This window comes from Numida meleagris, chromosome 17 (genome assembly GCF_002078875.1).
Source record: "Numida meleagris isolate 19003 breed g44 Domestic line chromosome 17, NumMel1.0, whole genome shotgun sequence".
Classification (NCBI taxonomy): domain Eukaryota; kingdom Metazoa; phylum Chordata; class Aves; order Galliformes; family Numididae; genus Numida; species Numida meleagris.
In genome coordinates, this window is record NC_034425.1 from 2,791,338 (window position 1) to 2,819,329 (window position 27,992).

Genomic DNA, 27,992 nt, shown 5'->3' on the forward strand with positions numbered 1-27,992 from the left:
TATTGGCTCTCCTGATTTGTAAAAAATAACCTTAAACCTCCATTGCAAATGATGGATTCAGGTAACTGCTGTGGTTGGTGAAGAATGACTGAGGTCACGCTGAAGGAAACCTAATTCTCCATTTGGCATTTGAATAGGCAATATGGAAAAGGATTCTACAAGCTTTATTTCAGCCTTCTTATTCAGAGAATAAAAGAGTAATGTTTTTCAAGCAGGCTTGCTTTTTCCTTCTGTAGTTTTTAAAGAATTATGAGATTTGGAAGGATTCAACATGACCATCGCCTATTTGTATTTTTTTATTTTTGCACATAAATGACATGACTGCAATTTTTTTTTAATTTCCTGGGTTTTGTTGTTTAGATTTCTTATTTTGACAAAGCATTTAAATCTACTAATCATAAGTTCTAACTGATTTCTAATGGAATTAAAGTATTTGACGTGTGTTGTTCAGTTTTCAAACACTAAATTGTAGATTTTCTAAACTGTTGGTAAATAAGTTCCACATGCTGGCACTAAAGGGCAACGTAAGGAGCAGAAAGCAGTTGCCCTTAATTCCATAGAATTTAATTGGATTGTACTGCTTTCTGATTGCATCTGATCAGATAGGTTGTAACAGTAGTTTGGCCAAATCTGTAATGTCAAACTCATTACATGGTGGACGTAATCTGGAGGAGGAGCTGGCAACGTGCTTTACAAATTAGAGGTTAAGCGTTCTGGAAGAAACACCTCTGGAAGAGGTGTTGGAGAGCTAGGATTTGGGAGCTGTTCCCTCACAGATAACCTTTGTAGCGTAGGTACTAACTTCAAGCTCTTTGTGAGCCAGCTGCATGCTGCCTTTGGCCTCTGTTATGTAGATTACTGTCCCCATTTGAAATAAATCACTGAGTCAGGTTACAAATGTACTTACAGAAGATTACAAAACAACCCTTAGCCCTATACTGAAATTGTTCATGCAGTGCAGGTCTGTATATCACAAAAGGCAAGTAGCAGTGTGGGTTGACTTTGCAATAATCCTTTCTTACCTTCCTCCACTCTTCCCCCCCCCCCCCCCCCCCCCCCCCCCCCTCCTTTTTTTTTTTTTTTAAAAATCCTTTTTTTCCCCCCCCCCCCCCCCCCCCCCCCCCCCCCATATCATTCATTCCTATTTGAGTATTTTAAAAAAGCTTGCAGTAGGCTATTGAAACCACCCACTTTCCTCTGCACTGTTGGGGTTCACCAGCAATATTTATCTTGTTCTGCTGCCTGCAAGATCTGTAGCGGTTAACTTTCTGTTTAAAATAGTATTTCTTTCAGTGGAGGAGAAGATAACTGGCATGCTGGGCTGCAAATTGTTTGGTGAGTCACCAGTTAATACACACATCCTGGATAGAAAAGCACTGCAGCTGCTAATTGCTGTTTACTGCTTGAAAGTATGTACAAGAAAAGAAAAGGTAATTGGTATATGCAGCCTTTTATTAGGTGGTTCATATATACAAGTGGCAAATATGCATAAGGGCTTTTCAGGCTCTACTTCTGTGAACGTGTAGGAAATGTGCTGTGGGCTCTTCTTGTCTTTTTTCCCCTCCCACATCCATGGATAAGCTGAGGGGGTGGATCAGGAAGGATGTAGGACTTTCCATTAGAGAGAGAGATGATTTATAAGATAGTCATTGGCATTTGTTGTTAGAGCTCGTTTTTTTTTTCTCTCTAAACATAATTTGCCCTGAGAGAGAAATAAATTAAAATAAAATTCCTCAAGTCATCTGTATGAGCAGATAAGTGGGAATGAACTGAGAAGTTTCATTATCAAAATAAGACTGACCTTAAAAGTGGAATTTTGCCATTATTCTGATTATAGAGAAACATTGAAATCAACGTGTGTATTTGCAGAGCTAATGTGTCCATGGAATCCTTTTCAGCAGTTTCTGAAGTCATTTCATGGGTGTGATTTGGGGTGGAATCTGAATGAAAGTGAGAGAAATGCCAAAGGGCTTGTTCTTACTTGCTGCAGAAACAGGAATCAGAGAGGCTGCTGTTGTTTTTGTTGCTGTTGTTTTTGTTGCTGTTTTTCCCCAGGGATGAGTATTGAGGCTTTGTCTCCCTCTGTTTTTGATACAGCCTATGCTATGCTGCCATTGCATTTGATTGCTCTCAGATTTCTGCCTTTCAACAAGCAGAGAAAGAGCAGTCTTTTATGTACACACATATCTTTAGTAATAAGAAGATTTTATGCTCTTTGTGAGGCTAAAAAAAAAAAAGTGTTGAGTTTTGTTTTTTGTTATGTTTTGTCTTCAACAAATAGAGCTGCCACTTTGGATGTTTGAGAGTTTCTGTTGGGTCTTTTTTGCTTCTCTTTAAATCCTGACAAGGAGGTTATTTGCAGTTCCAACTCAGGCTTACCCTGCTTCTGTATGGCACAGTAAAAGAGCTCTGTATGTATCACTACTTCTCTTTATTTAAATCGTACTTCCTGCTGCCCCTAAACAAGTTGTCTTAGTGCTTGAAGGTGGGTTACAAAATGCATTTTCTTCTCTGTCGTTCGGCCAGGTGATGGGTTAAAGATTTGCGGGCGTATTCGAGTTTCCTAGTTCCTGTATAAAGTACAGCCACGAGCTGCCCTCAGAATAAACCTGGGCTTGGCACAGATTGGTTCTAAGCATGATTAGATGTAAATGCTAGATAAGCGGAACTGCTTGGGAAGTGGAAACATTTCAGAATTCTACTGTTTGTGGCATCAAAACAGGTATTTGCAAAGCATTAGTTCTTCAATTTTAACAACTGACAACTGAAAAACTTCATATTAAAAACAAAAAGTTTAAGTTACAAATCCAGAGTTATGCAAATGCTTGTGGGGTTTTTTTTGTTTGTTTCCTCTCCCCATCTGTAGTGAACTTTGGGAAAAATTAAACACAATTTCAGTAAATCAGGATATAATGATTAGCTTGTACTTAAACTTTTTTCTTACAGCATCTCAAAGCACTCCTCTGGGATTTGTGGTTTAAATCCCATGACACTCCTTTGTATTAGCTGTGGCAAATAGCTCTGGAAAGCTGAGGCAGAAAGAATTGGAGTAAGCTGGCTGAGTTCGTAAAGGAAGTCTCTGCTGGAAGTGGGATTGGAGCAGAGTTTCCTGATGCCCAGGGCTGTACTCGTAGCAGGAACACAAAGGACTGCTAGGACCGCATTCAGCCACTTTAAAACTGAGATGTAAGCTGGGGTGACGCATCAGGAAGAAGAGTACGCATCTCTCTGTAGATCTTCGACGGTAAAGCACTGGAGCCTGGGAGACTGTTATTGTGAGTTTATCTTCCCCACTTCCAACAGGACTTTGGTTCCATCGAGTAATGACTGGATTCTGAACAATACAGATACAGAAGTACATCGGGGGGGGGGGGTTGTGTGCCCTGCACTGGGATTGTGCTGCTCTGATGCCCTGTTCTGGGCGCTGCACTGAGCTTCGCAGTCCTTTGGGTTGCGCAGCATGAGCACTAGCAATGAACGACTCGGTGGTGTGAGTTTGAGTTGGCAGCTTTCTTTGCAATTATGAAATAAGCACGTGATGAATTTTTTTAAGAGATGAGTAACTTGGTTTTGTGTCATATCCATGCAGATAGATTTTTCTTAGAGAAGGACGTGTTTTTTTCTTATTTTGAGTAGAAATACAGGATACAGACATATTTCAATGTAAGGTTTATGTTTGACTGTAGGTAATGCAGAATAAGTCCAACGTGCATGATGTATATAACGTTTCCTCAGAATTAAATGTGATTTGGGCAAAGCATGTGTGTATTTGTGGGGGTTTTCAGTAAAGAAAAAAAAAGACAAAGAGCTTTTGTCAAGTTGTAATTTCTGTGCGGAGCAGCACTTTGCAGTTACAGCTCATTTGTTTGTTTGTTTCTTCGTGCAAACACTTGTTACCAGTTGGACTCTACTAAGTGTTCTCTTCAGACTTAGGAATTACTTGGGGCTAACAATTTTTTTTTTCCTAAAGCAATGTTTCAAATTCTGTTTGCTGGCAGACGTGCTGCAAGCAGCTGACAAGGTCACAAAGGCTCGGGGTGAGCAGAGGCGTTGCGGTAAGGTGTCAGAAAGGAGATTTTCCTGCCAGCACCTGGGATTAGAGGTGATGGATGCATCGGTCTGAATTTGTTTTGGTGCTGAACTTGGTTCTGAATTTATTTTGGAGCTACTGACGCGTGAGCAGTCACTGCCCTTGCTTTCAGTGGCTGTTTTCCCGGGACTCGGACGCGTTGCCTGGCGCTCCAGCTCCGGCGGGGAGGTGGGACTTAGCCTGAATAACGGGCGAACGAGCCAAGGGCGTTCTTGGAGCTCTCTAGCAACCGAGCCGCTGCATCCCGCTAGAAGCACGAGGAGGGGGCGGTGGAGGTTCGCAGCCCTCCAATGGGAGCCGAGGAGGGCGGGGTTCCCTCAGACGGCTGCGCCAATAGGTGGCAGCAGGGCGGCAGCAGGGACGCGGGGGAGGGGCGGGGCTACGGTTGCGGCTCGCCAATGAATGCTGGGGAGGGCGGGGCCGGGGGCGAGCGGCCCAATAGCGCGGCTGGGGGGCGGGGCCCGGCGTCCTGTCAGAGCGCCGCGGCAGCGGGCTGCGGGCTGAGCGAGCGCGACTGGGGGTCGGCGTGGGGAGGCGGTGAGGCGGGGACAGGTGAAGGAGCGGAGTGGGACCGGACGGGCGCCCCGCTGAGCCGCGACGGGACGCCGGCGCCTTCTGTGGGGACAGACGACCACCTCCGTTCTGTCGCGACGTGACGCGCGCCGCCGCCGTCCCCCGCCGCTGACACGGGCTCCGGGCGCGGCGCCGCCGCCGTGACGGGACCGCAGCGCTCCTCGCGAGCGCCGGGCATGCCGCTGCCCACCCGCGCCGCTGCCCGCCGCCGTGCCCTCGCCCCCCCGGGCCCCGGGATGGGCCGCGGGAGCTGAACCGGCGCGGAGGATGAGCCAGGCGGGCAGCCCGGGGAGAGCCTACGACTTCCTGCTGAAGTTCCTGCTGGTGGGCGACAGCGACGTGGGCAAGGGCGAGATCCTGGCCAGCCTGCAGGACGGCGCCGCCGAGTCGCCCTACGGCTACCACATGGGTAAGGGCAGGCCCCGCCCGCGGGACGGGCTGCGCGGGGGCTGCGGCTGGGGGGGCCGCCGCGCTGGGACGCGGAGCTCTCGGGGGAGCGGGGTCCGTGCTCGGCTGCAACGCCCCGTGCGGGTGCGTGATCTGCGCTGTGCTCGGAGAGAAGCGGCTTCGTACACAGAGCGCGCTGTCAAGCGGGGGAGATTTATCTCACTAAGCAGTCATCCGTAAGGCAAGAGAAATACTACTAAGAATGTTTTTCAAGTAAAGAATGTTTGTAAAACAGCAAGCGTATTTGCTCTGAAACCGCTTTCACGGGAAGAATAGAAGATTACTTCTTTTTTTCCATGTTTATCACTGTTCCTTATCAGAAGAGTGGCCCTTTAAGACCAAGGTTCGCGTTTGTAGTGTATTCTTTCACTTAAGCTTTTTAAAGGGCAGGACAGAAGAGCCTCATCCGTGCCAGGTATGTTCTGTCTGCAAACCGGAGTTGTAAACATTGCAAACTGATTTAAAACGGAGCTAATGGCTTTGGGAGGAGGGATTTTTATTTTCCTTCTTTCTCCCTATTCTTTTCCTTTCCCCGGACCTGTTCTCCTAGAACACAACTCTGGTTTCTCATTTTTCTTCCTACTGCAAATCTATCGTGTTAGTTATTCAAAAACAAGTGATCTCATGAAATTGCCTGTTGCTTTAAATTACTGCTACTATTGGTCTCTGATTAGTTAATTCATTTGGGAGGCTTTACATTGACTCAGGATTTGTTATTATATTGAGTTCATTGCACTGAATCAAAGCAAAGAAGTGGGCGGGGTGGAGAGTTCTTTGTGTGGCTGCTTATGAGTCAGACCGCACCTTGAAGGTATCTATGTGCATTTTAAGGCTTTGCTGCGTTACTCCTTGGGATGTTGCAGTCTCTGGGTTCTTCAGGTGATTGGAGAAAAAGGGTGGAAACCTTCAGGGCGGCATCCTGAGTCTGGCTCTGTTCTGTGCATGTGATCTTTGTTTATAAATTCTTATGCAGAAGCAGCACTATGGTCTCCAATATGTCTTGATGTAACAGAATAGTTGACCAGCTCCCAAGCTCATAAGTCATGCTTTAGTCTTTGCATATAAACCTTGTGCTACTTGTGGCTTGCTCGCAAACCACATTTAAATTGTGTTGCTAATGCTATCTCTGTGAGCACATCTCTTGACAGCCACGAAATACAAATATTCTGTTGGAATTATTTAGCAAGTACTTAACACGCAGCTTGGAGATTCTTCATCCCTAGTGACCTCCAAAAACCTTCATCCTAGTAATCTCCAACATATTTCCAGGAGAGGTTGTACGTTCTGTGCAGTGCTTCGTGGATTGTAGTTTCTTTGCCAGAGTGTTCATCAATCTTAACTCTACACAGTTAGACAGATATGGTTGTTCAAGTCTCAGCAAACCTCCTACGCATAAGTTGCTCTTCCATGGAGAGAGAAAGGAGTTCTAGCCACAAGCTGGTGCACACATGTGAAGAGAGGGGTGTGAGTCACAAGCGGAGGGCAGGTGTAACGGGGGATGTGGTCATGGGCTGTAAAGGAATATGATCCAATCTTACATTTTGTGCAACTGGTGGTGTAATTAAGATTTTTTTACATACTGATTTGTGGTGTTTACACAACCATGACGTACTGCTGCATCTCACTTAATGAAAGATGTGGACTTTGAAACTGTGAAAATTTGTAGAAAATACTTTCTTGCTCTTCACCCATCTCTGTTTTTCAAGGTATAATGTTCTCCAGTGCACCAAACTTGGAGTACTTTTGAACATTTGTATGTATGCTTACCAGTTGTTATCCCTTGATATCCCTTCAGCTCTTCCTACATCACTTGAATACAGCAACGTAGGATGCAGCTGTGGGGGACCTGTGCAGGCTAGGAGAATAGAGATGCTGGGAGAGGGAGCAAGCTAAACATCCTGTTGGTACTATGACTCACTTTCTAATTTGACTTAAAAGCTTGATAAACAGGAGGAGAATTGAAGTGAGCCCTGCAGGACATGAAGAGAGGTGGGAGGAAGACGCGGTGAGGATGGGCTGATCAGCAAAGAAGGTTGCTTTGTTGAATTCATCAGCAACAAATTAGTTGAGCAGGCAAGGAGAATGAAAATAAAGTAAAACACAGAGTTGACCAGAACAGTGCGTGCTATCATCTGGGTTTTTTTCTGGTGTGGTGGTTTGTTAAACTTTTTTGTTTAGCTGTCGAATGCCCAAAGGCTTTGTGTGCAGCTATGAGCTATGCAACTGTGTCATCTCATGTGTATGGGTTCAAACTTTAGTTGTATAAACCAGAAATAATTTTTTTCACAGGCATTTTGACTAGTTATTCAAAAATAAACCTGCAGTCTCTCTCATTCCTGGGAAAATACAGCAGTCATATGTCTCGCTATTTTTTGTCAGTACACAAAAATGATTTAAAGTCTGGAGGCAGGAAGGGAAGCCAGCATCGTGTGATCTGTCAAGTCCCTGCAAGCTGCTGCTGGTCCAGGAGGCATGGTCTGAAAGCATTAGGCATAATGCAGCTGGTAAGAAGAAATACAGCCTCTTGGTCTTAGTTTTTCTTAATGACCAGAGGACTCTGGCTTGGAAAGAAGAGAAGAAGCTTTATTAACATAACAAAGTAGGGACTGCTTTGGAAGATACATTAGTGAGCATGATTCATAGAGATAATCAAGAAAGCAGTTATTCTGAAGATGGGCAGGTAGGCAGTGAGGTTAGTTGTCTGGGTAACCTGCCATTAGAGGTTTCCCACATCTTGCTGAAAACTGAAATTATTATAGGTTGAACATGCTTGGTAAGAAAAAGCACAAAAATGATCTTAGGGAGCTGCAGCAACTTTGCTGCTAAGTATTGCTAATTTATCATCAGTATATTCAGAGGAAATAATTGCTTCTAGGCTAGAAAATAATACCTTAGATATTCTGTCACTGGGAAGAAAAATATTTTCATGTCTTGCACCAACAGATTTTTATTCAGCTGGATTCTGATTTTGCTTTCATATTAAAATAGAGAAAATTTTGCTTGCGGTGTGATTGCTTGACACAGGAACTGAAAGAATGATTGCTTACACTTACGCACTCCTACTCCTTTTCTTTCAGGAACCCCAGGTTTACACTGACAAATCCTTTCATCCTTTCTCACTCAGTGACCTTTTTATGTTGCGGCACAAGGAGAACAAAAATTGATCACTTTGCTGTTATGGGGTAACTTTCCAGAAGGAATGAATTCCTCCACCCCTCACCTCCTTTAAATTTTGTTAGGATTCATTTGTATGCCCATTGATCTCCATTAAAAAGATGTAATCTGTGTTTTTGTAGAAAGGAAGAGCGGGTAGGATTTGATTTCATACACAAGCTAAGTGTCTATAGGGCAGCTGGATTCTTACCACGTTACTGTACGCTTCCATGGCATTGGTGGGGGAAAAAACACTTGTTTCAGATAGGGCATCTGACTTCTTTTGGGATGAGCCTGTGAAGCAGCAATGGATGCAGCTCTGAGTGTGCTGGTTACAAGTGCCCCTGCTGTGTGCTGCCTGCATTAATTCTAGATTGTAGTATGTGATGCATGTAGAGAAAGAACCCCTCTATTACTTTATAAGACATGCTCATTTCATGAGACCAGAGCATTTTCCCTCACATGTGGAAGTAGACTTAAGTGTAACCTTTTTAAACACTTTTTCTTATACAAATGATGTGATAAAGGATCCTTTCACGTTTTCTGTGACTGTCAGGTCAGTCATTCCAGTGGAGTTGTTTTGTTGGGGTTTTCTTGTTTCTGTTTTTTGTTAGCTGCTCTTGCACATTTGTTGAAACAATGAATATTCGCCTTGCTTGATTTAATGGAGAAGTAGTAATCCTAGGCATGGGTGGTAGTTCACAGGTTCTCATAAGTTTCTCTGAAACTTCCATAAAATTAGTTTTGCTTTATTACACACTCTCTTCTACAAAACCAGCTTCCTTCAGCCTAATATAGTAGAAACATTTATTTGGCTTAATGTTACTGAGCAACTTAGGTGCTTGCATCCATGTCCTGCCCAAGAGTTACTGCACCATGAAGGTGAGGAGCTAGGCCATCTCACAGCAAGGTGCAAACCCACTTGACCAGCAGGCAAGAAGCTTGCTTCTCCACAGCTCTCTCCTCACCCTGACAGTATCAGAGCAGAGGAGAAATCAGCGCCACGTACGTATGCCCATGTTCAAATTTGATATCTGTCTAACTTTTTCAATAACTCCCTTTATTTGAAAGAAACTTAGCAAGGCCTGTTAAACAACAAAAAGAAAAAGACCAAAGAAAACACTTTGTGGACAAGTGTGTTACTGTGTTGTACAGTTTCAGATGGAAGAAGCCTTTAAATCTTGCAAATCATGCAGATATTTTTTGAATTCCTGCCTAAAACTGACCTGCACAGACATGTCTGAATTTGATATCTGCTATTGCTGCTCAAGTTTGTTGTGGCTAAAAAGATGACAGCAGTAGCTCATTTTCTTCTTTGTCTTTCTCATGCCTGCTCTCTAGCTCACTGTGCTGCCTCTCTCCATTTCCCTTGGGCTACTGGTGGTGTTTTTTTTTTTCTCCCTTTAATTTTTCACAGATGTGCTGGAGTGGGAAAGAGACTGTAAATAAACAAAATTACCAGGAGGCTCCCAGACAGGTGTGCAACATGAAAGGAAAAGTCCAGGTTAGTTTGGAAAGTGGTCAGACTTCAAGCTAGTTTCAGTCTTTTAAGTTGCTTTGACTTAACCCAAAATGGTGTTCGCCTGTGCCAGGAATAAGTTTTATCCAATACGTTGATTAAAATACATTTACATATTGCTGTAAACTTATTTTTGCTCTGGGAACATAACGAGAGTGGAAAATGAGATGAAGAATAGAAATCAGCTAATTTTAGTAGTTTTATTTCTATCCAATATTATCTAGCTCCTCTGGATTTTGTTTAATGTGCGACTGAAAATATGGAGAAGTGGTACAGTTTTACACAAAATCCTTGACATGGGCTAGAGTCTGTCATGCTAGTTTTATTTAAGGAAAATCTCAAGCAAGGTTCTGATGCACCAGAGGAACTTGTTTTGAGCTGCTGTGCTTTTTCCATCCACATCTCAATCTGTTGATACAGGGGAACATGTCCATGCAAATAATTATTCCTTTCTGTTATGCCTTCATACGATGTAATAAACTATGAACTGACTAAGTAGGCAGAGACTCAGTACTTTGGGTTCCTTGGCTAAGTGAAGCTGTTACAGCTAAAGCACTGATTTACTGATGGTTGATACAGCACATACGGAATATCCAGTCTTTGAGAAAGGTGAAATAAAATCTTCTGTGTCAGCATCAAGTAGAATTTAGTACCTACTCAGGGCAAAGTCCACAAAAACACTGGAGTTCACAACAGCTGGTTATGTGTTTACACTGTCACTCAAATCTAAGGAAAAACTGAAAGCTAATTAGTAGGAAGTTCTAATCTCTTGTCTGCCCAGGAGTGGAGGAGGCTTAAAGGTCCAGAAACTGACGCTGCTCCCATATTTATAGTCGCTGAAGGCTTTAATATAGCACATACTTGCCATGGTATAATTGCATTTTTGTTTGCTTTGTTAGTCAGACTGTTACTCTGGCTGCATATGCTGGAGGAAGGAATACACGAGTCTTTCTCTGGGTCTTGCTGGTAGCTCCCTGCAGGAGGTGTGCCTTTGTGAGCCCCGAGGGCTGCAAGTCACCAAGGAAGCTGCTCTTACAGTGTTGACATTAGTTGAACTGAATCTCTAAGCTGTGCTTAATGTAAGGTGAGAGTCCTCATAGTAAACGAAAATAACTGTTTTTGAAGTGGGGAAGAAGAGTGGGACCTAACAGGGAAAACACCCTTACACACATACAAAAACTTTTCTGTCAAGTCAGTAATGAGTGACGGTTCTGTAGGCATGTAAACATTAAAGATGAAGTGTTTTGGAATCACGATTGTTGTCAGGAGCAGGGAAATGGGAAAGTTCTTTATTGTTCATGAGGCACGGCCTCGTGCTAAGCTGAAAGCCGATACAACAGCTTTGCTGTTTTTCTTTGTGGCGTGGGATTTGCCATTGAGGGGTGCTGGTGTGTAGGTACTGCGTGCAGTCAGCAAGGGCTGTCAGGACACAGAGGCGAGTGCAGTAGGTGGGGAGCACGCGGGAGGCAGGAGAAGCACGGGGCTGTTGGCCCAGAGTTACCGTGGGCATTGACGTGTTTTCTGGAACACTAGATTTCAGTGTATAAAACCATTTTTTTTTTATATGGGGGTGGAGAAACTGATGAGATTTCTAGAGGGGAGATTTCCATCTGTTTTATCAGCTTATTTTTAAGAAAACAAGATGTGATCTCTTGAGTTCATGCAAAATCAAACTATCCAGAGTTTCTCCCAGTACATTATTTCTCAGCTTCACATTCAAATAACATGAACTCCTGGCCATACCAGTTTTAATAGTGTCTTTAAGTGTCTGTAAGCGTACTTGAGTGCACAGAACTGTTTTCATTCTTGACTCTGGAGAAGATGACCTGTTTAATGAAAACTGCTAGTGATTCTAAATATGTAGCTAGTTTAAGACCCGTGTTTATGTGCAGTTGTAATAAAGGAGCCAGAACATGAGGCCACATTTAGAAGTGAACTGCAGTCCAAGAGTGACACATTTGCCCTAGATGAATTGTGGCTCATCTCTTGCACTTTCAAATGCAGGCTGATGGCTTGTGTCTAGTGACTGTGATTTGTTTTGTGCGTGGTGTGTTCCAGGCTGAGGGCTCAGATTTTATTTCTCTCTGCTCTTCACCCCAGTTTTACACTGTGCACATTAGCACAACTTGGCAGTTTGTACCTCACTAGGAGGCTCCTGCCATTGCTCTCATTTTTCCTCTGGACTGTGACTTCATGCAGTGAGCTCTGCCTGGCTTTCTTGTGATCCCACATCAGCAAACTGAAATAGCAAAGAATGCTTGTGTATTCCAAATGAATGTACTGAAGAAACAGTCATAAGTCTATTTGAGGATTGTATGTTTAATTTGCCTATTGTAATAGAAAGTGAGCTGTTATGGGTGTTTGTATGAAACAGAAACTATATTAATTTAAAAAAAAGAGTTTGATTAAAAAAAAAAAGTGGGAGGGGGCTATGGAATGACTTCAAAGCAAAATAACTTCAAAGTTTTTAGAGATGAAATGTGTTAAAGTAGCTCCTGTGCCCTTGTGCTTTTTTTGCAAGCTGACTCTAATGCAGTGCCTCAACATGGGATGTTTAAGTGCATGAAACATGAAACTGCCAGCTGGAAAACTCAGACCCAGCAGGTCTGGCTGCCTTCCTAATACTCTTTCACAAGCAGGCTGAGGAGAAGAGGTTCCCGCAGATGATGAGTTCAGTGGAATGGCTGAGTCAATATAAGGAGAGTCTTGTGGTGCGAAATCTCTACGTGGATGCCTGGGTGTCTGTATTTCCATTCTGATTACTTTAGCAAGGAAGTGCTATCCCTGTACGCACTGCAGAATCCCAGTCAGTCTGTGGCCGTCCTTCTGATCTTTCTCTGTGTGTTCACTTTTGTAAATATGCCAAGTCAAGTTTGCACAACCTTGACTTCTCAAACCAGTTCAGAATTCATAGATTGTGGTTTAAGTTGAATGCATACTTTATAAAGTAGAACTGTGATAAATGGGATATTAAACAAGTTCATAACCTCTAAACTTTATTTTCCTTTTCAGTTCATTCTAAAAGGAACTGTGTCATTTATCTGATGTTAGTCTTGGAGCAGGAGGATTGTAGAGTCCAAGAATACATGTAGTGTAATGATTTTTCCTTCTAAATAGTAGTTCTTGTCTCCAAACAGGAGTTTAATGCAGTGGTGTTTGAGAACTATGGTTTATAGTCAGTCTCACTTCTCAGTCTGCACCATACTTATCTTCAACATCTGCAGGACAGCTAATTCAATGCAGAAGAGTACATGAGAAGTGACTGCATAGTTTTTGGGTGAAGATAAGTCTGCAGTTGTAACAAGTGAAATGAAGCTTGGCCTCAGGCTCGTGAGCTACCTCTGGGTTGAAGAGAGGCCTTCTGGGGGGACTGAAGAGCGGCCTTCCAGCACCCCTGGGCAGGCCCCAAGGGGACAGAGTCATTCTCCATAAAGAGTCCGCAGGTGTAAGTTGAAACCAGAGGTTCAGAATGGGTAAGAGGAAAAACGTTTTCTTTAATCGGTGAGAAGGGTGAAGCTGTGGAACAGGTTGTGCAGATGGATCCCCAGACCTCATAGCTGATCCTGGATTGAACAGGAGATCGATCTAACTGAACTCCTGACCTCGGGCCAACCTGAAGTCAGTTTATTCTAATTCAGTGGAAAAGTGAAGCCAAATAAATGATGACTAGAGCAAGATCTTTGTAACATATCGTCTTTTTCCTTTAAATCTTAATACAAAATGCTAGCAAAATTTTTTTTTCTGAAGTTTTTCTCCTGGAAAAAAGAGTGCAGTTAGAATATTGGCAGTTCTTCTACTGGAATAGCTGGGGAAGAGGAGAGGAGAGAACCGGAAACATAATCCAGACCAAACTTAATTTCCTTCATTTTTATAATGGAAGATACATTGTGACTGGGTAGTTCTTCAAGTTATTAGTGTTAACACTATCTAGAAAGCCCACTTTGCTGCAGGATGTGTTTTGCTTGGAATCTTGAATCTAAGAAGTGGAATGAGTCTTCTGTTGTTTTGGTTTGTCATTGTATAGTTTGAAAGCTCTTCAAGTATCTGTGCATTTGATCTTTCATATTTTTAAAGCAAAATTACGGTGCTTACATTTACTTCACTTATTCTTTGTGAATTCCAACTCTGATCTTCATTATCATGACAGAATTCATAATATGCAGGAGTATGCTTCTGAAATAGAATTCCAATTTTCTAATTATTATGACAAGTTAACATGCTTAACTAGTAACGGTGGTTTAATTTTTCAGAAGCATTTATTTGCAACTTTATTTAAAGCCTGGGGAGGTTTTGGAGAGGTTCGTAGCTCCTCTCTGAGCTCTTAGACCTATAGCTCAGAACAATGGCTGCTGAATGGTCCTGTGATTCTTGTCATGCCAAGTATTTTTGAGCTGGTTTACTGCTAATGAAGTGTCAAGACATAAAAGATCATTGTTCTCTTCTGGAAAATGTCGTAAAATGTGAAGTATTGCATCTGCTTTTAATATTTTTATGGTAACTTTGAAGCTATTCTTACTTCCAAATTCTGGCCATATTTCAAGCCTAGCGTTCTAGGTTGACAGGCAAGTTGTGCGTGGCTGCTTCTCATTTCTTTTGCAATTTGTAGAATTTATAAGAGATATGTACACTACCTTCTGCTTTTTTCCTTATGTACCAGGATGACTTGTCCTTAGCTGTGAAGCTGAATTACTATACCAAGAAGATATCCATAAGAACTGATTGTCCAATACTCCTTACGCTTATATAAAACCTATTCCACTTTTCTGTGGTTAGTTATCTTAGCCTAATGAAGCTTCTCTTCATGCTACTTTACATGGATGTGCACAATGCTGTGTCATAGCTTGAGATACATGCATATGTCAGAAAAGGTGAAACAATCATGTTTCAGCTTGGTTTAGTTGCAAGGAATGTGGAGGATGTGTGAGATTTTGAATGACAGACTGCCCTGGAGAGCTGATGTCTTTGAAAGTAATGTAACGACTTTTTAGGAAAAGAGAACACTTGTTCATAGCACGCTCCTTTCTCATGTCACCATCCAACTCTTACATACAGGAACTGGAGAACAGCGGCAGTGAGAAGGTGCTAGGTCATGTCATCTTTAATTTGATATCAAATGGACCAGAACTCTACATCTTTGACTTCGAAGGAGAGCATACCACCGTCTCTTAAATGTGACTCTTTATTTTTCTCATTCCATCACCTCACTTAATCTGTGTCCTTTTCAAAGCCTCTGCCTCTTTACTTGGACATCTGTGGTTCGGTCACTACCTGGTTCTGTGCCCTTTGGCTGTTTGTCCAGACTTCTTGCTCTGTATCTCTGCTCAGCTCCTCTGCTCAGCCTCCTTCTCAGCATCTCATCCCCGGCTTTGTTCTGCCTTCATACTGGCATCTTTGTCAAATCTCTCTTACCATGTAACCCAATGTTCCGTCAGGTCCTAATCTCTTTGTCCAACTGGTAACAACTGTTCCCAGTCTCTTCTCTGGAACTCCCGTCTTTTCACATAAGTTTCCTAACCAGAAGTGTGTTGCTGTGCTTGCAGGAGCAGTTGCATCCTGATGCCAATCAATCTGTAAGGCACCAGAGTTCTGTCATCACCGATCGTTGTGGTCTCATTGATACAATCAATTCTTTCACATCCGTGAGGAGGAAAACGCATCTCACATGAGATTCCTGGAACTGATATATTAGTCTCTTCCTAATTTCTTTCAAACTTACCAATAAAATAGGGTGAAGTTTAAAAAAATAGAAAACTTTTTTCCTCTGTGTAATGCTAATAACATTTCCTTTTCCTGTAGTGCTACTATTTACAAACAATAACATCTTTCTATCTATCTATACATAAAGTAGTTTCTTCTTAGGAAGTTAGCTGCAACTTGCAGCAAGCTTTTGAGGTAACAAGCTTACCTTATGCCTCTGATATCCCTTCCTTTTGGAAGTACTCTTAATGAAAGAGTACTTAAAAGTTGTTTGCAAGTTTTTTGGGGTAGGATGCAAATTCAGCATGCAAAGTACTGGCTTTAGTTTGCTTACAAACCCTGATGATGAGAGAGTGAACAGAAACTTAGGTACTATTTCTGTAAATTAGCAATCTGGCTAATTAAATCATGTCACTTATGCAGGTTTTGGAGTGGTTCAGTTGTTAATTTGGCTTTCAACTAAGCATTGGAGGTGTGCCATAAGGTTGCGACAAACTTCTTAATCCTGTACCAATTTCTTTGCTTGGAAGGACAGTGGTCTGGGTTAGAGCCAACAAGAAGTGCTCTGAGATTTTCGGATTCTGACCCAGTGCCCTAGAAACTTGCAACCACAGAAAGCCTCTGTGTAACGAAGACCACTTTGATTTGTAAGGGTAGATTTCTTGTAAGCTCAATTCCTTAAAACATTTGAAGGAAAACAAGTCTGCTAAAGGATAGGCTATGGTATTGGCACATCTGACCATAAACAAACATAAACATAAAAGCTGAGCTTTCTGATCCAAATCTCTTATTTTTAAAAAATAAATGGGAAAATTGTCACATCTTTTAAATGAGTGCAAGACTTATTATGTGTAATTGTGGTTTATGATTTGATTGATGAGTTGAAGAAGACAGTCTAGATCTAAAATTCCAGTGTCCTTATTTCAATCTGAATACACAGTCTGTGCTTTTCAAACACATGGCTTTTATTGCAGTAATTAAGCACGATAGTAGAGATTGGAATTTGGAAAATGATGGTGATTCTGAAATGGCAAGCAGAAGGCAAATCTGGCTGTCACATAACCTGACCTTTGTGCTTGCATATCAAATTATTTGGTCCAGTTTTATTGTGAAGAGTTTATTGGCAGTAAGAAGCTTCAAACCTCAGCTTAATTGAATTTTGAATCAAAAGCATGGTGTGGGGCTGCTTGCTTGGGATGATAAATGAATGTACTTGGAAGCTGTGGCACTTCTCAAATATATTTGAGACAGTTGCAATTGAGTTCTCAACAGAAATGTTAAGCTGTAATTTTGCCATGGATAGAGAAAGCTAGGTAGCTTAGAAGGCTTAAAATGGGAAATGATGCATGAAAACATTTTAGGCACTCTCTAAAACCTACCACCTTTTTCTCAAAGTGCAGTCAGCAGTCTTTGAAGGATGATTTTGCTTGACTTTGAACATCCCAGAACCAGGATCCCACTGACTGTGTGTATCTGCTTATTGTTCTGTTTTGTAGAACTTTAAAGCTTGGCACAGAAACAGATGATGGGAAGGAGGCTTAATATGTGTCTGATATATAACCATTATTAAATGTATAACTGGGACAAACCAATGGAAATCTCTGAAATGTGATCAGGTCATGGAAGGAGGAGATGGAAGATTGTTTGTTTGTTTTTCCCCTCATTCTGCTTATTTGGAAGTAGTAAAGTTGCATTTGAATTCAATCTGAAAACTGTTAATCTGACATGAATCATCTTCAGTGAACAACATGCTTTAACACTTAAAGGAAGGACAAATCAGTAGATGGAATGAGTGGAAAACCATGAAACCAGTTCTTGTAGAAATTATGAACTAAAATGTAAGGGTTCGCCAGGTTCAGAGATGTCCTGGTCTTACACAGATGTAAAAAGAAGTGGCATTATGAGCAAATGTACCACTGAATGAAATCTTTCACTGCTCTGAAGAAACTAGTCTTAAGGTCTTTGGGGCTTTTCCCCTGTTTTTCTATCTCTGCTCTCCCGTAGGTTATTTACATTAAAATACAGAAACAAAGAAAACTCAGAACAACCTCCAAACCATTAGAATGTTGGGCTAACATCTAGTTCCTATGAAAAATTCTAAGTCTGCTTTTTCTCATCTCTTTTATAAATTATCAAAATACGACTGATGATGTGTCTGTAGCCACTTGCATTCAAACTTTGTTTGAGTTAGCATGTTCTTCACTACTGTAAAGCTAAGAGCCTGGTTGGCAGTCACGCTGTAAATCACTGAATCTCAGTAACACAAAACATTTTTGGTGAAGTAATCTTGCTTTTGCTGGAAGACAAAATGAGCAACTGAAATGACTGAAGGATTCTTCCCTAAAGAGACACTACTTCAAGGGAAATAGAAGTTTTACAGGGAACGTTAAAATAATCAGTGTTGACAAGAATGCAGTGCAGTCAGTGAAGCATAAGTGATGGTATGGAATGGCTGCAAAGCATTGCTTCCTATTTAATGCTGTTGTTACCAAACAGCTGAATGATTTTGGGGGGAATTTGGTAATCCTTCTTTCAGTTTTCCAGCTCTTTGTTTTGTGTTTGAGAAGAAAAAATATATTAAAAAGCAATAAAATATTTTAAAAAACTCTTGAGTAAGGGATATGGCTTGTCTGAGGTTCTTCAATTTCATTTTGTGGCTTGAGGTGTACATCATTTGGATTTATTTAGAAAAAAACAATTACACAAAAGTGTAAAGCACTGAGAGGTTCCTCTGGTTCCCGTCACGGAGCTGAACTCTGCTCTAGCAGCCTGTTTCTTCCCTTTCCTCTGTAGCGATACTTCTTGGCCGCGTATCCCAACAAAGCCATTCTGTCTTACTAAATGAGTGAATAATGTTCTGGAAGGACATTTGATTTCTGCAACAGTGCAACCCACATCTGTTGGTCTCATTGTTGTAGCTGCATGCTGCTCCTGATGATTCATGGCAAAAGGCCTTTTGTTTTGATTCTGTATCAGTGGCAAATGCTAATTGCAGAGATATTCAGGTTATATTATATTCAGGTGTCATTATCAACTGGCTCTATCTGTATTACAGCTGAAGAATACAAAATTTTCTGAACCTACATCTTCTGAGAGCCCATAGATGCCTTCATAAACAGCAGCTGGCAGTAGTATATCTCTGAGGTGTCTTATGCATGTCATCTTAAGGAAAAATATATAATACTTTGCTTTATGTGCAGCAAAACAAGAACCACTTGCAGTGGTGTATGCTCCACGGTGCCTGGCTTACTCAGCTGTGCAACTCTGACTTCCTATGTTTGGTGTGTCTTTAAAAAGAAGGATGGATGTCCGTGTGCTGCGTGGGATGTCAGTGTTTGCTAATCATGGTTTGTGTCTCCATGAGCTTCTAGATAAACTAGTGGAAGTATTTCACCCTGCGGGAAATAGCAGTGGTGGCACAGGATGCTGGAACAAGCTGTGTAGGGTTGGGCAGTGTTTGTTCTGTGTTTTATGTTCTTCAGGATTTCTGAAAAGATGAAACTTGTTCTTGCAGTACACAAACAGTTTTTATGTCTTGGTCTGTTCAGTGGCCTGAGGCTTTATCTGTACATTTGATTTAAAAGTAAATATCTCTCTCTATATATATACATACAGGTATCTATATGTCACTCTATGTATATATATATAGAGAGAGATCTGCTTCTGGTTTTTAGATTTGACTGTTTCCTAACACTGCTGGAGAATTAGAACACTTTGACCAATAAATGTAAATAAATCTTCCCTAAATGACTTTTTTTCTTTCCAGATGTACAGACAAGATCCTAAGCTAAAGGCACGCGACATTTCAATTCACACCTCTGCATTGAGCTGAGGGTTTGAAATGACCACTTCCACTGCAGCTTCTTTCAGCAAGTGCATGTCAGGAGCTGAGGATTGCCATGGGGTGATTAGAGCACTCGTGCTCAGAACTTAGCTCTCTCTCTCTGCTGCCAAGCTAGAAGGAACTCTGTCAAGAGGGTTTTTTCTAATAAACTCCTACCTGACAGTAGGATGTATTTATCAGTTTGTTTGTTTTTAAATGTGAACCAGTAGGCTGATGTGACTCAAAGGGAATGTCCTGCAGCCAGACAATATTAAGTGTAGTGTCCTCTTTGAAATACAGATCCCAGTAATGTGTGACTTACTGCTGAGGTCAGTGCCTCTCTCTTCCTTTTTACTTACCTGGCATGCACATCACACCAGGGCTGTTTCTTTGAGCTTGCTTTCTGCCATCTCTGCTCACTGAGAGCTTCTTCCTTATCTTGAGAGCAGTAAGTAAGCAGTAAGTCCTGGAAAGGACAAAATATTCAACAAGTCAAGTGTCATAGAACTATTGTTAGGAGTTCGACAGCGCAGTTGTTCTTTCAAATTTGTTGTTTTTAAATCTTTTCCCCTATGAAGCCCAAGACTGCTTTAACTTTACTAATATTAACAATAAATACAATAGATAATAAGAAACCCTTTGGCAATATCGTTATGGATTGTTTTTACTACTGGCTATTCCTTCCATGAGTGTAAATTTCAACATACAAAAAGCTGGATCACTGCAGTTATTGGTAATGTATGCTTTCGTATCTCTGTTACAGCATTTATCTTAGGAAAAGGAATTGATGCCATTGTGCAAAGTAATAAAAACATTCCAAGCTTCTCAGTCTGTTCTTGAGGAAACTGGTGATAGTTGTTTACAAAGGAGTTGCCTTCCGTCTAAAACTCGTAGATAGCTGCATTGCATGGTTGTGCACTGATCTCTGGCAAGAGTTTATTTGAAGCTTGCGTTTATTTGGTGCAAGAGGGCATCAAACCTATTTTTTTTTTTAATTATGCTCCTCTTGTGCAGGTCAGCCCCTAACCTGCGCTGATGCGTGCAGTTATTCCTCCCCAGCTGCAGGACTCTGCACTTGCCCTTGCTGAACCTCACTGAACCTTGTAGTTCCTCCCCACCCCGCTTTCCAGCCCGTGCGGGTCTCGCAGATGGCAGCTCGGCCTCCTGCTGTCCGCCAGCTCCTCCCTCAGACAGTTCTCATCCACCGTGCTTGTCCGCTTATCCCTCTGTCCCACACCCCCCTCAGCTTCAGAAGGGAGGCACAGGGTTAAGAGCTTCGTTGAAGTCACGGTTCGAACAGCTGTCTCCGCTCCCACTCCTCTTCCCACCCCTCCACCCTGGATGGGGATCCGGTCATCATGACAAAACGAAGGTTGCGTTGGCCGGGAATCGAACCCGGGTCAACTGCTTGGAAGGCAGCTATGCTCACCACTATACCACCAACGCTGTGCTTGCTGGGATCGGGCTTCATTTGTTGCGTGTGCTGTGCTTGCGCTGTGTTCGTTTTTTGAGTGTGAGATCATTGGTGCAGATCTCTTACTGAGCTTTAAAACTCCTCTTCTACCCCGTCTCTTAAATAATAGCAAAAAAAAAAAAAAAAGAAAAATCTTACTGGTAAGCATTTCATGTTGATTTCCCCTTGTTTTGTTTATGCTCAGAAAGTAAGACCTCTCTGTTCTTCAAGACACAAGTCTCGTTACGTTTTAGGATATTTTCAGTTTTTGTGCTTTTTAAACTCCATTTGGAGGAACTGATGAATAAATGTTCAATTCAGGAGGTTACTTGTCTATGACAAAGTGGAGAAATACGAGAAAAACACATTTACCAGTGAAACAGTGTGGGCTGCACAATGTGAGTACTGGATGTGCACTTTTCAGATAACATTTAATAAGACAAAGGCCTTTTTTTTAACGTTTATAATGATGTACTTTGTGAATGCAGTGTTAAAGCACAGTGTTCAAAGCCATTGACCCAAGCATTGTGGTGGATGTTTTCAGGGGTTGACTGTAGCTGTGTAACTGCTTCTGATTAGTTTTACCTAATTGAAGTGAAAAACCACACCTGTTTTGCTCAGGAAAACTGCAACGCTAGACCTGAGCATATTTTTGCATAGTTTAATTTGTTTCTGGGATATGTCAGATTACCAGTATGAGAAAGACAAACAAAAAACCCTAATATTGTAAATCTCTGAAGATTGTTTGCAGAGACTATAAACTAAAGATGCGAGCTCAGCTAAATATACCTGCATATATATTTTTAAATATTGCTAGATTAAGTAGGATATGTGAATGTATAGGTAGATATTACATGCTTCCTTTAAGCACTGCAGTACTTCTACAGCTCATCTAAAAGAGACACTGTAGGTCAACCACAAGTGCTGGGCTTGTTATGGGAAGGAATAACTGGAACCTGCCTGCGTGCTGCTGGACACTAACCAAATGGGTGTTGGGGCAGAGAAGACAGTTATCAATAGCAGTGGAAAAGTCTAGAAAACAAAGGCTGGACACTTTTTGTACCATCTACTGCTTTTACATGAGGGGCACATGTACCCATTTCATAAGAGCTGTTTGTGAATTGGAACTGATGAGTAAGGGAGAAATAATAGAGGCAGTAAGGCTGGGGAACAGGGGAAGCGAATAGTATAGAGTTCACAAGATACATATGAGAGGAAAGGTTTAAACCTTGCTCTACCTTCCTTTGTTGAAAATAAATAAAACTTTATATTGTCATGATAATGAAGATTGGTTATCAACATGAAGGGATCCTGAGAAATCTACTTTGAATAGACTTTGCTTACGTAATATGAAAACTCTTCTAAGCTTTATGTGAACAAGTTGTTTTTATTCATGCTCACTCCACTGAGTACTAATGAATAAATTCTTTTATGGTCAGCTTCTACGAAGTCCATAACTATTGTCCTTATATTACACGCTTTCAAGTTGATCTAAGATTTGTATGTCTGTGTTCCTCTCAGGTATAGATTACAAAACTACAACAATTCTTCTGGATGGCCGACGAATCAAGCTACAACTCTGGTACGTCTTCCACCGTTCCTCATAGCTGATATTTCAGAGACATAAGGAATGCAACTCTCTGGAGCTTGAGTTCTCCCTTACAGTTCAGAAATATTTAGCTAGATAAGGACGAATACTCCAGCTAGTTAGCACTTAGGGCAAGTCACTTACTTTGTATTCATTTCAATTTTTCATCTCCTTCATATAAAATGGTAGGCCCTACAATTTCTCTAAATGAGAGATGCGTATTAGGTGCAGGAGGAAGGCACAAAAGATTACAATCATCTTCAAGAGATTCAAAGTACCTTCAAAAATGGTAAGATAAACTTGTAATGAAGACTGTGAAAATACCTTAAAAAGTGTTCAGTGATTGTATAGCAACATCCCTGTGCTCAATTTGTTAGTAGTAATGGTTGACTAAATAACCACAGAATTGAAAACGAACAAGAAGTGTTATTGCTCACTGTCATTTAAATGCATAATTTCATTGATGTGCAGCCCTATCCTAACAAAAAACATGTCAAGAATGAAAAAACGTATTTTACAACATGCATTTTCCCTGTAGGGTCAGATATTTGGTCTGTCGGGGAGTTTCTATGTTAAGATTTTTGAAGAAGACCATCTTCTGGTTCCTTAAGAAATATTCAGCAAGAAATACACAGCTTGACATACGCAGCAACATTACTGCCTCTTAAATAGTTTTCCTCATTCCCCAAACTCCTGACATAAAAGAAAAAGAAGCAAGGCTAGGGCAGGACAGACAGGAGATGGGGTGTGATTTTTGAGGAAACTTAATCTAGACAAATTGGAGAGGTGAGCGCTAAGAACACAAAGTGTTCAGATAGGGTAGAGAATTGGAGGTGAAAATGAGTTGCTGTTACAATTATATTCTTTTCTTCCTGGAAACAGACAATCCCATGCCACTTCCATCTTTAAAAATCTTGCTGATGTTTATTTTTATTTGGAAGTTTTTAAAATACTGGAATTAAATGTCTAATTTATTTTTCATTGGCTGTTTTTGCCTTTACGAATTTCAAGTTAATGCTTCAAATGTTAAGTGCAATGAAGGATAATAATACTCTGGCATATGGTGTCTTGATTACTTGATAATTTGTTCATATACTTTCTTTTTCTACTGCCTTCCATTTTATTATAGCTTTGTAAAAATAGCATATAACGCTTATCTGAGAGATGCTTTAATCCTTTTTGTGAAGGGAAATGATGTTTTTAGTACTCCTGAAAATAACGGATTGGAAATGTTTCTATGGTTGACCATATATGGAAATACGTGTCCTGCATTTGAAGATCTGTAGTCTACCTGAAAAATTCTTCACGGAATTTTGTATTTTAGCATGTCCTTCACGATGACTCTGTATGCTTTAAAATTTTGATCCCAAATATTTTATGTTGTGCCTGGTATTCTAAAAGTCCATGCTCTCGCTGTCTCCATAAAGATTGCTTCCTCATGCTGAACTCATAATAAGCTCTTGCTGCCGTAATCAAGAATTTACTGTTTTTCCATTAGTTTCCTTGGTGATAGCTATTGTTTCCTCCCACTTTTTTCCTGCTGCAAAAACAGAATGTTTCTTCAAGCTGAGCTAAATGCAAAGTCTAGTGGCGTATGTATGCTTGACTAATAGTCTTTGTTTTCCAAGGACAATCGCAAGAATAAAGTTTCAAGTTCTTGTCCTCTCATCCTGGAAAATCTGAAAAATGTAAAAGGCAGAATTCCAGTGGGGGGAAACTTGCTGAAAGCAAGGACAACTCTTACACATTAGTGACTACTATCACGTGACTAATGGAATAAGGGGTGATACTGATCAGTACAAATCTAGCTGAACCCTTAACGTAGGAGTCCACCTACTTCTTTTAAAAATATGTGTAACTTATTTTGTTTAGGGATACATCAGGGCAAGGGAGATTCTGCACCATATTTCGGTCATATTCAAGAGGTGCTCAGGTAAGCTACGCACAGTTCTCTCAGTGATGAGTAATGGTTATTGTATGAATAAGAGCAAGTCGTTGTGATGGCGTTTGTAGCTCACTTGTAGATTGCATGCAGTTGAACTGATAGTCTAAAGATAACATGAAACTTGGGAAATAAGAAGAGGCAGGTTTTTCTTGGGTGGGAGGAGAGAGGCAGAAATCAATGAGATGGAAGCTGAACCAGAGTATGTTATAATGATAAATATCTTCAGACATTCTTGTTGGCTACATCAACAGCTTAAGCCTGTTAGCTTCCTTTAACCATGTGAATACATATGCAAATGCTGCCTTTTAAAACTGTGTGCCAGGTAAGGTGAACTGACAATGCAAAACTCGAGAGCAATAGGAAAATACAAACATAATCAAAAATGTAATGAAGTGTAATGACTCGTAATTAAATCTCTTAAAAAAAAAAAAAAAGTATAGTGATTTTTAATGTTACAGATTTTGAAGTTTTGCTTTAATTCATGACATGTAGAATTGCATGATTTATGTTCCAGAATTGTATAGAGCATTGAATCGTCAACCTATTGAATGTGACCAGTAGTATTTATTTACTATGACTTGTGTTGTGTGTATGATCAGTCACAATTGCCACTGCAAAAAGAAATATTTACATACATAACCCCCCCACCCAAAAAAAAGAAGTCTGGGATTCTGTCCCTTACTATATCAGTAGTCTACACAGAGTGTTGGGGCTTGGTGTCATTGAACATTGAGGTTCTGCTTCATTAAGAACTTTCTCAGCATCTTGCAGGATTATTTTGGACTCAGAGAATTTGCAGATAGTACTTTCTGTGTTGTGCCTTTGTTAAACTTTTTTTTAATTATACATCTATTTAAAATCAGGGAGTAATACTAGTGTACGACATTACCAATCGTTGGTCATTTGACGGGATCGATCGATGGATAAAAGAAATAGATGAGGTAAGGTACAATCCAAGACTGTCACTAGTCTATTGCAGATGACTGACAACTTACGATATTTTCTGCTGTTTTTACTGGCATTTGCAGGCAGTGCTTGCTACAGAGTTATCCAAGATGCCAAGTTTACCATTCTGTTTCTATGTTTATAATTCTAGAAGTTGGAAACATATCAGCTTGAAGTGTCTGATTTCTTTAAAGGTGTTGGCAGTAAGCATATGGAGGGCAGAGATTTCATATTGTAGTCCCACTCTTGCTATAGATCTGCCACATCATCTCTGCAAGTGAGAAAGGGATGTTTTTAGATCATAGACTCACTTAAGCTGAAAGAGACCTCTAGTGATCATCTTGTCCAACCTGCCGCTCAGTCTAAACTCTTGAAAAGTCTTTTGTTTCACTTGATAGAAGGGAGAAATTAGAGCCAACTTTTTTATTGCTTTTCTTTTCCAGCACGCTCCTGGTGTACCAAAAATCCTGGTTGGAAACCGCCTTCACTTAGCTTTCAAGCGCCAAGTGTCTACTGAACAAGCACAAACCTACGCCGAGCGGCTGGGCATGACTTTTTTTGAAGTCAGTCCACTTTGTAATTTCAATATTACAGAGTCCTTTACTGAGCTGGCAAGAATAGTATTGATGAGACATGGAATGGACAGGCTCTGGAGACCAAACAAGGGTAAGCAAAGTACACTGAAAATATTTAAAATTAGTGCTGGCAAAGGTTTGTGGTTCCTTGATATAAAATAATTTCCAGAGAATTGATTCCTTGGCTGACATCAAAATGAAGAGCCAGGAATCCTGTACAACATGTTTTCTAAACAGAAAGTATGTATCTGCAGGCATAACCTGTTCCTGCTTTTGTAGGAAATAGCATGTCTTTCCTAGAACTAAGTATTGAGACATAACTAGGAAATTGAAGCAGCAGATATTTTGGATAATACAGATGTGGGAAAGGGCATGGGGAAAGAAATGAGAATTCATCCTAGAAGTAAAGTGTGCATGCCGAGTGCTGGATATTCTACTAGTGTTCAGCTAACAAAGGCAAACTATTATAATGGAAGTTTTATGTCTGTTTTTAAGTACTGAGTCTGCAAGACCTTTGTTGCCGTGCCATAGTTTCCTGTACCCCTGTGCATCTTGTTGACAAGCTCCCTCTCCCAGTTGCCTTAAGAAGCCATCTCAAATCTTTCTCCATGGCCAACGGTCTTAATGCCAGGATGATGCATGGACGCTCGTATTCACTCACATCCAGCAACATCAATAAAAGGAACAGCTTAAAGAAAGCTAAAATTATCCGTCTGCCACAGAGCCCACCAAAAAACTGTACAAGAAACAGCTGTAAAATTTCTTAAGCTCTGTGAAAAAAAGGAACCTGAATGGAATCCCTTCATGTGAAGCATTGAATGCGAGGACTCCTTTTTTTAATAGTAGAGCATACTCTATGTAGGTATCACACTACATAGACAAAAATAAGAAAAACAAGTACTATTTTAGAGCTTGCTCACTACAGTAATGCTGCTTTGGAATGAGTTCAGTGCTACTGAAAGGATGTGATGTTTTGCTGTTGGACTTGCATACTTTATTTTAGTTTCTGACATGCATGATGCCATTGTTTTCACTACTTGATGTATTTTCCTATGGGGAATAATTATCATTATATTGAGTTCATAATTCCATTAAATCTGGAATGTGGCTTATGGTGTAATTGTTTTAAAAAAAAATCCTGTCTTTTTGCAAATTATTAAAAACGAGTCATTGGTTTACATATTCGGGCAGAGGTTTTTAAATGCAATGTATTGTATACATTGTAAAGTCTACAAATAGTGCAACCAATTCTAGTAATATTGCAGTTGTGTATTTGGATGTTTGGTAAAGCTTCCTTGATGACTTCAAAGCACTAACTGAACTAAGCTAAAAATGTGTATATAACAATGATGCACATATGCAACAAGGTTTTGTCCCATTAGTATATGTAATAGATTTGATAAAGTTTTTTGGTATGTTATTTAATACTTTGGGGGATTAATTTGTGGTTTAAATACTTATTTTTCTGTAAAAAAAAAAAATATATATATATATATTACATTTTATACCACTCTACAGGAAAGTTCTAGGAGGAAAATGCCAAAGATACTGTGGTTAAGGGAGCATGACTTGAAAAGCTGCTTTATAAGAAAAGAGCACTATTTAAAAAAAAAAAAAAAAAAAAGCTTCTGGAAAATAAATCCCATTAAGCTTTATTTAATTGAAGAAAGTTGTCTTTATCTTCTTTGAGAAGAATTTGAAGAACAGTATACCTGAAATGGGCAGCAGGAACATGAAGCCATCCTAAAAGCATTATGTAATGCTTTGGATACGTCTGTCTTCAAGATTGTGAACTGAAATGCAGAAGAATACATGTCAAGTGTTCCCCTTCTTTGCAAAGAATAGCGTGAGTCCATCTGAGCAGTAGGAATTCTTTGAGGTGATGGCGTAATTTGACTCCAGTTTCGTCTAGGCATCTTCACAAATGGGCAATACCATCAAGTTAGGTATCTTTAATGTTCCCCCTGGCTCAGACTAGGCCTTCACAGCCTCTCTATGTGAGTAAAGAAAATTAAAACCAGTAAAATGCCAAATCTGTGTCAGGATCTGGACTGATAAATGCAGTGCTACTTGAAAATAAAAGTGTGATCAACGTACTGTCTCATATTTCAAGACCTAATAGCAAAACACAGTGCTGAGGAAGGAATTTCTGTGGGCTTGCTTTCATTGCTGCAGCTCAGCCAT

At 40.7% G+C, this 27,992-nt stretch overlaps 1 protein-coding gene, 1 long non-coding RNA gene and 1 other non-coding gene across 3 annotated transcripts; 2 read left to right on the forward strand and 1 right to left on the reverse strand.

Moving 5' to 3' along the window:
• On the forward strand, positions 1,079–3,805 carry LOC110407395. Its single transcript, XR_002443877.1, has 2 exons — positions 1,079–1,335; positions 2,282–3,805. It is a non-coding gene; the product is annotated as an uncharacterized LOC110407395 (long non-coding RNA).
• On the forward strand, positions 4,902–27,904 carry RAB40B (RAB40B, member RAS oncogene family). Its single transcript, XM_021415064.1, has 6 exons — positions 4,902–5,072; positions 22,277–22,337; positions 24,216–24,276; positions 25,152–25,229; positions 25,677–25,899; positions 26,304–27,904. The coding sequence occupies exons 1-6, from the start codon at positions 4,931–4,933 to the stop codon at positions 26,573–26,575; spliced, it is 837 nt and encodes a 278-aa protein (XP_021270739.1). The 5' UTR covers positions 4,902–4,930; the 3' UTR covers positions 26,576–27,904.
• Positions 20,677–20,748, reverse strand: TRNAG-UCC. Its single transcript has one exon. It is a non-coding gene; the product is annotated as a tRNA-Gly (tRNA).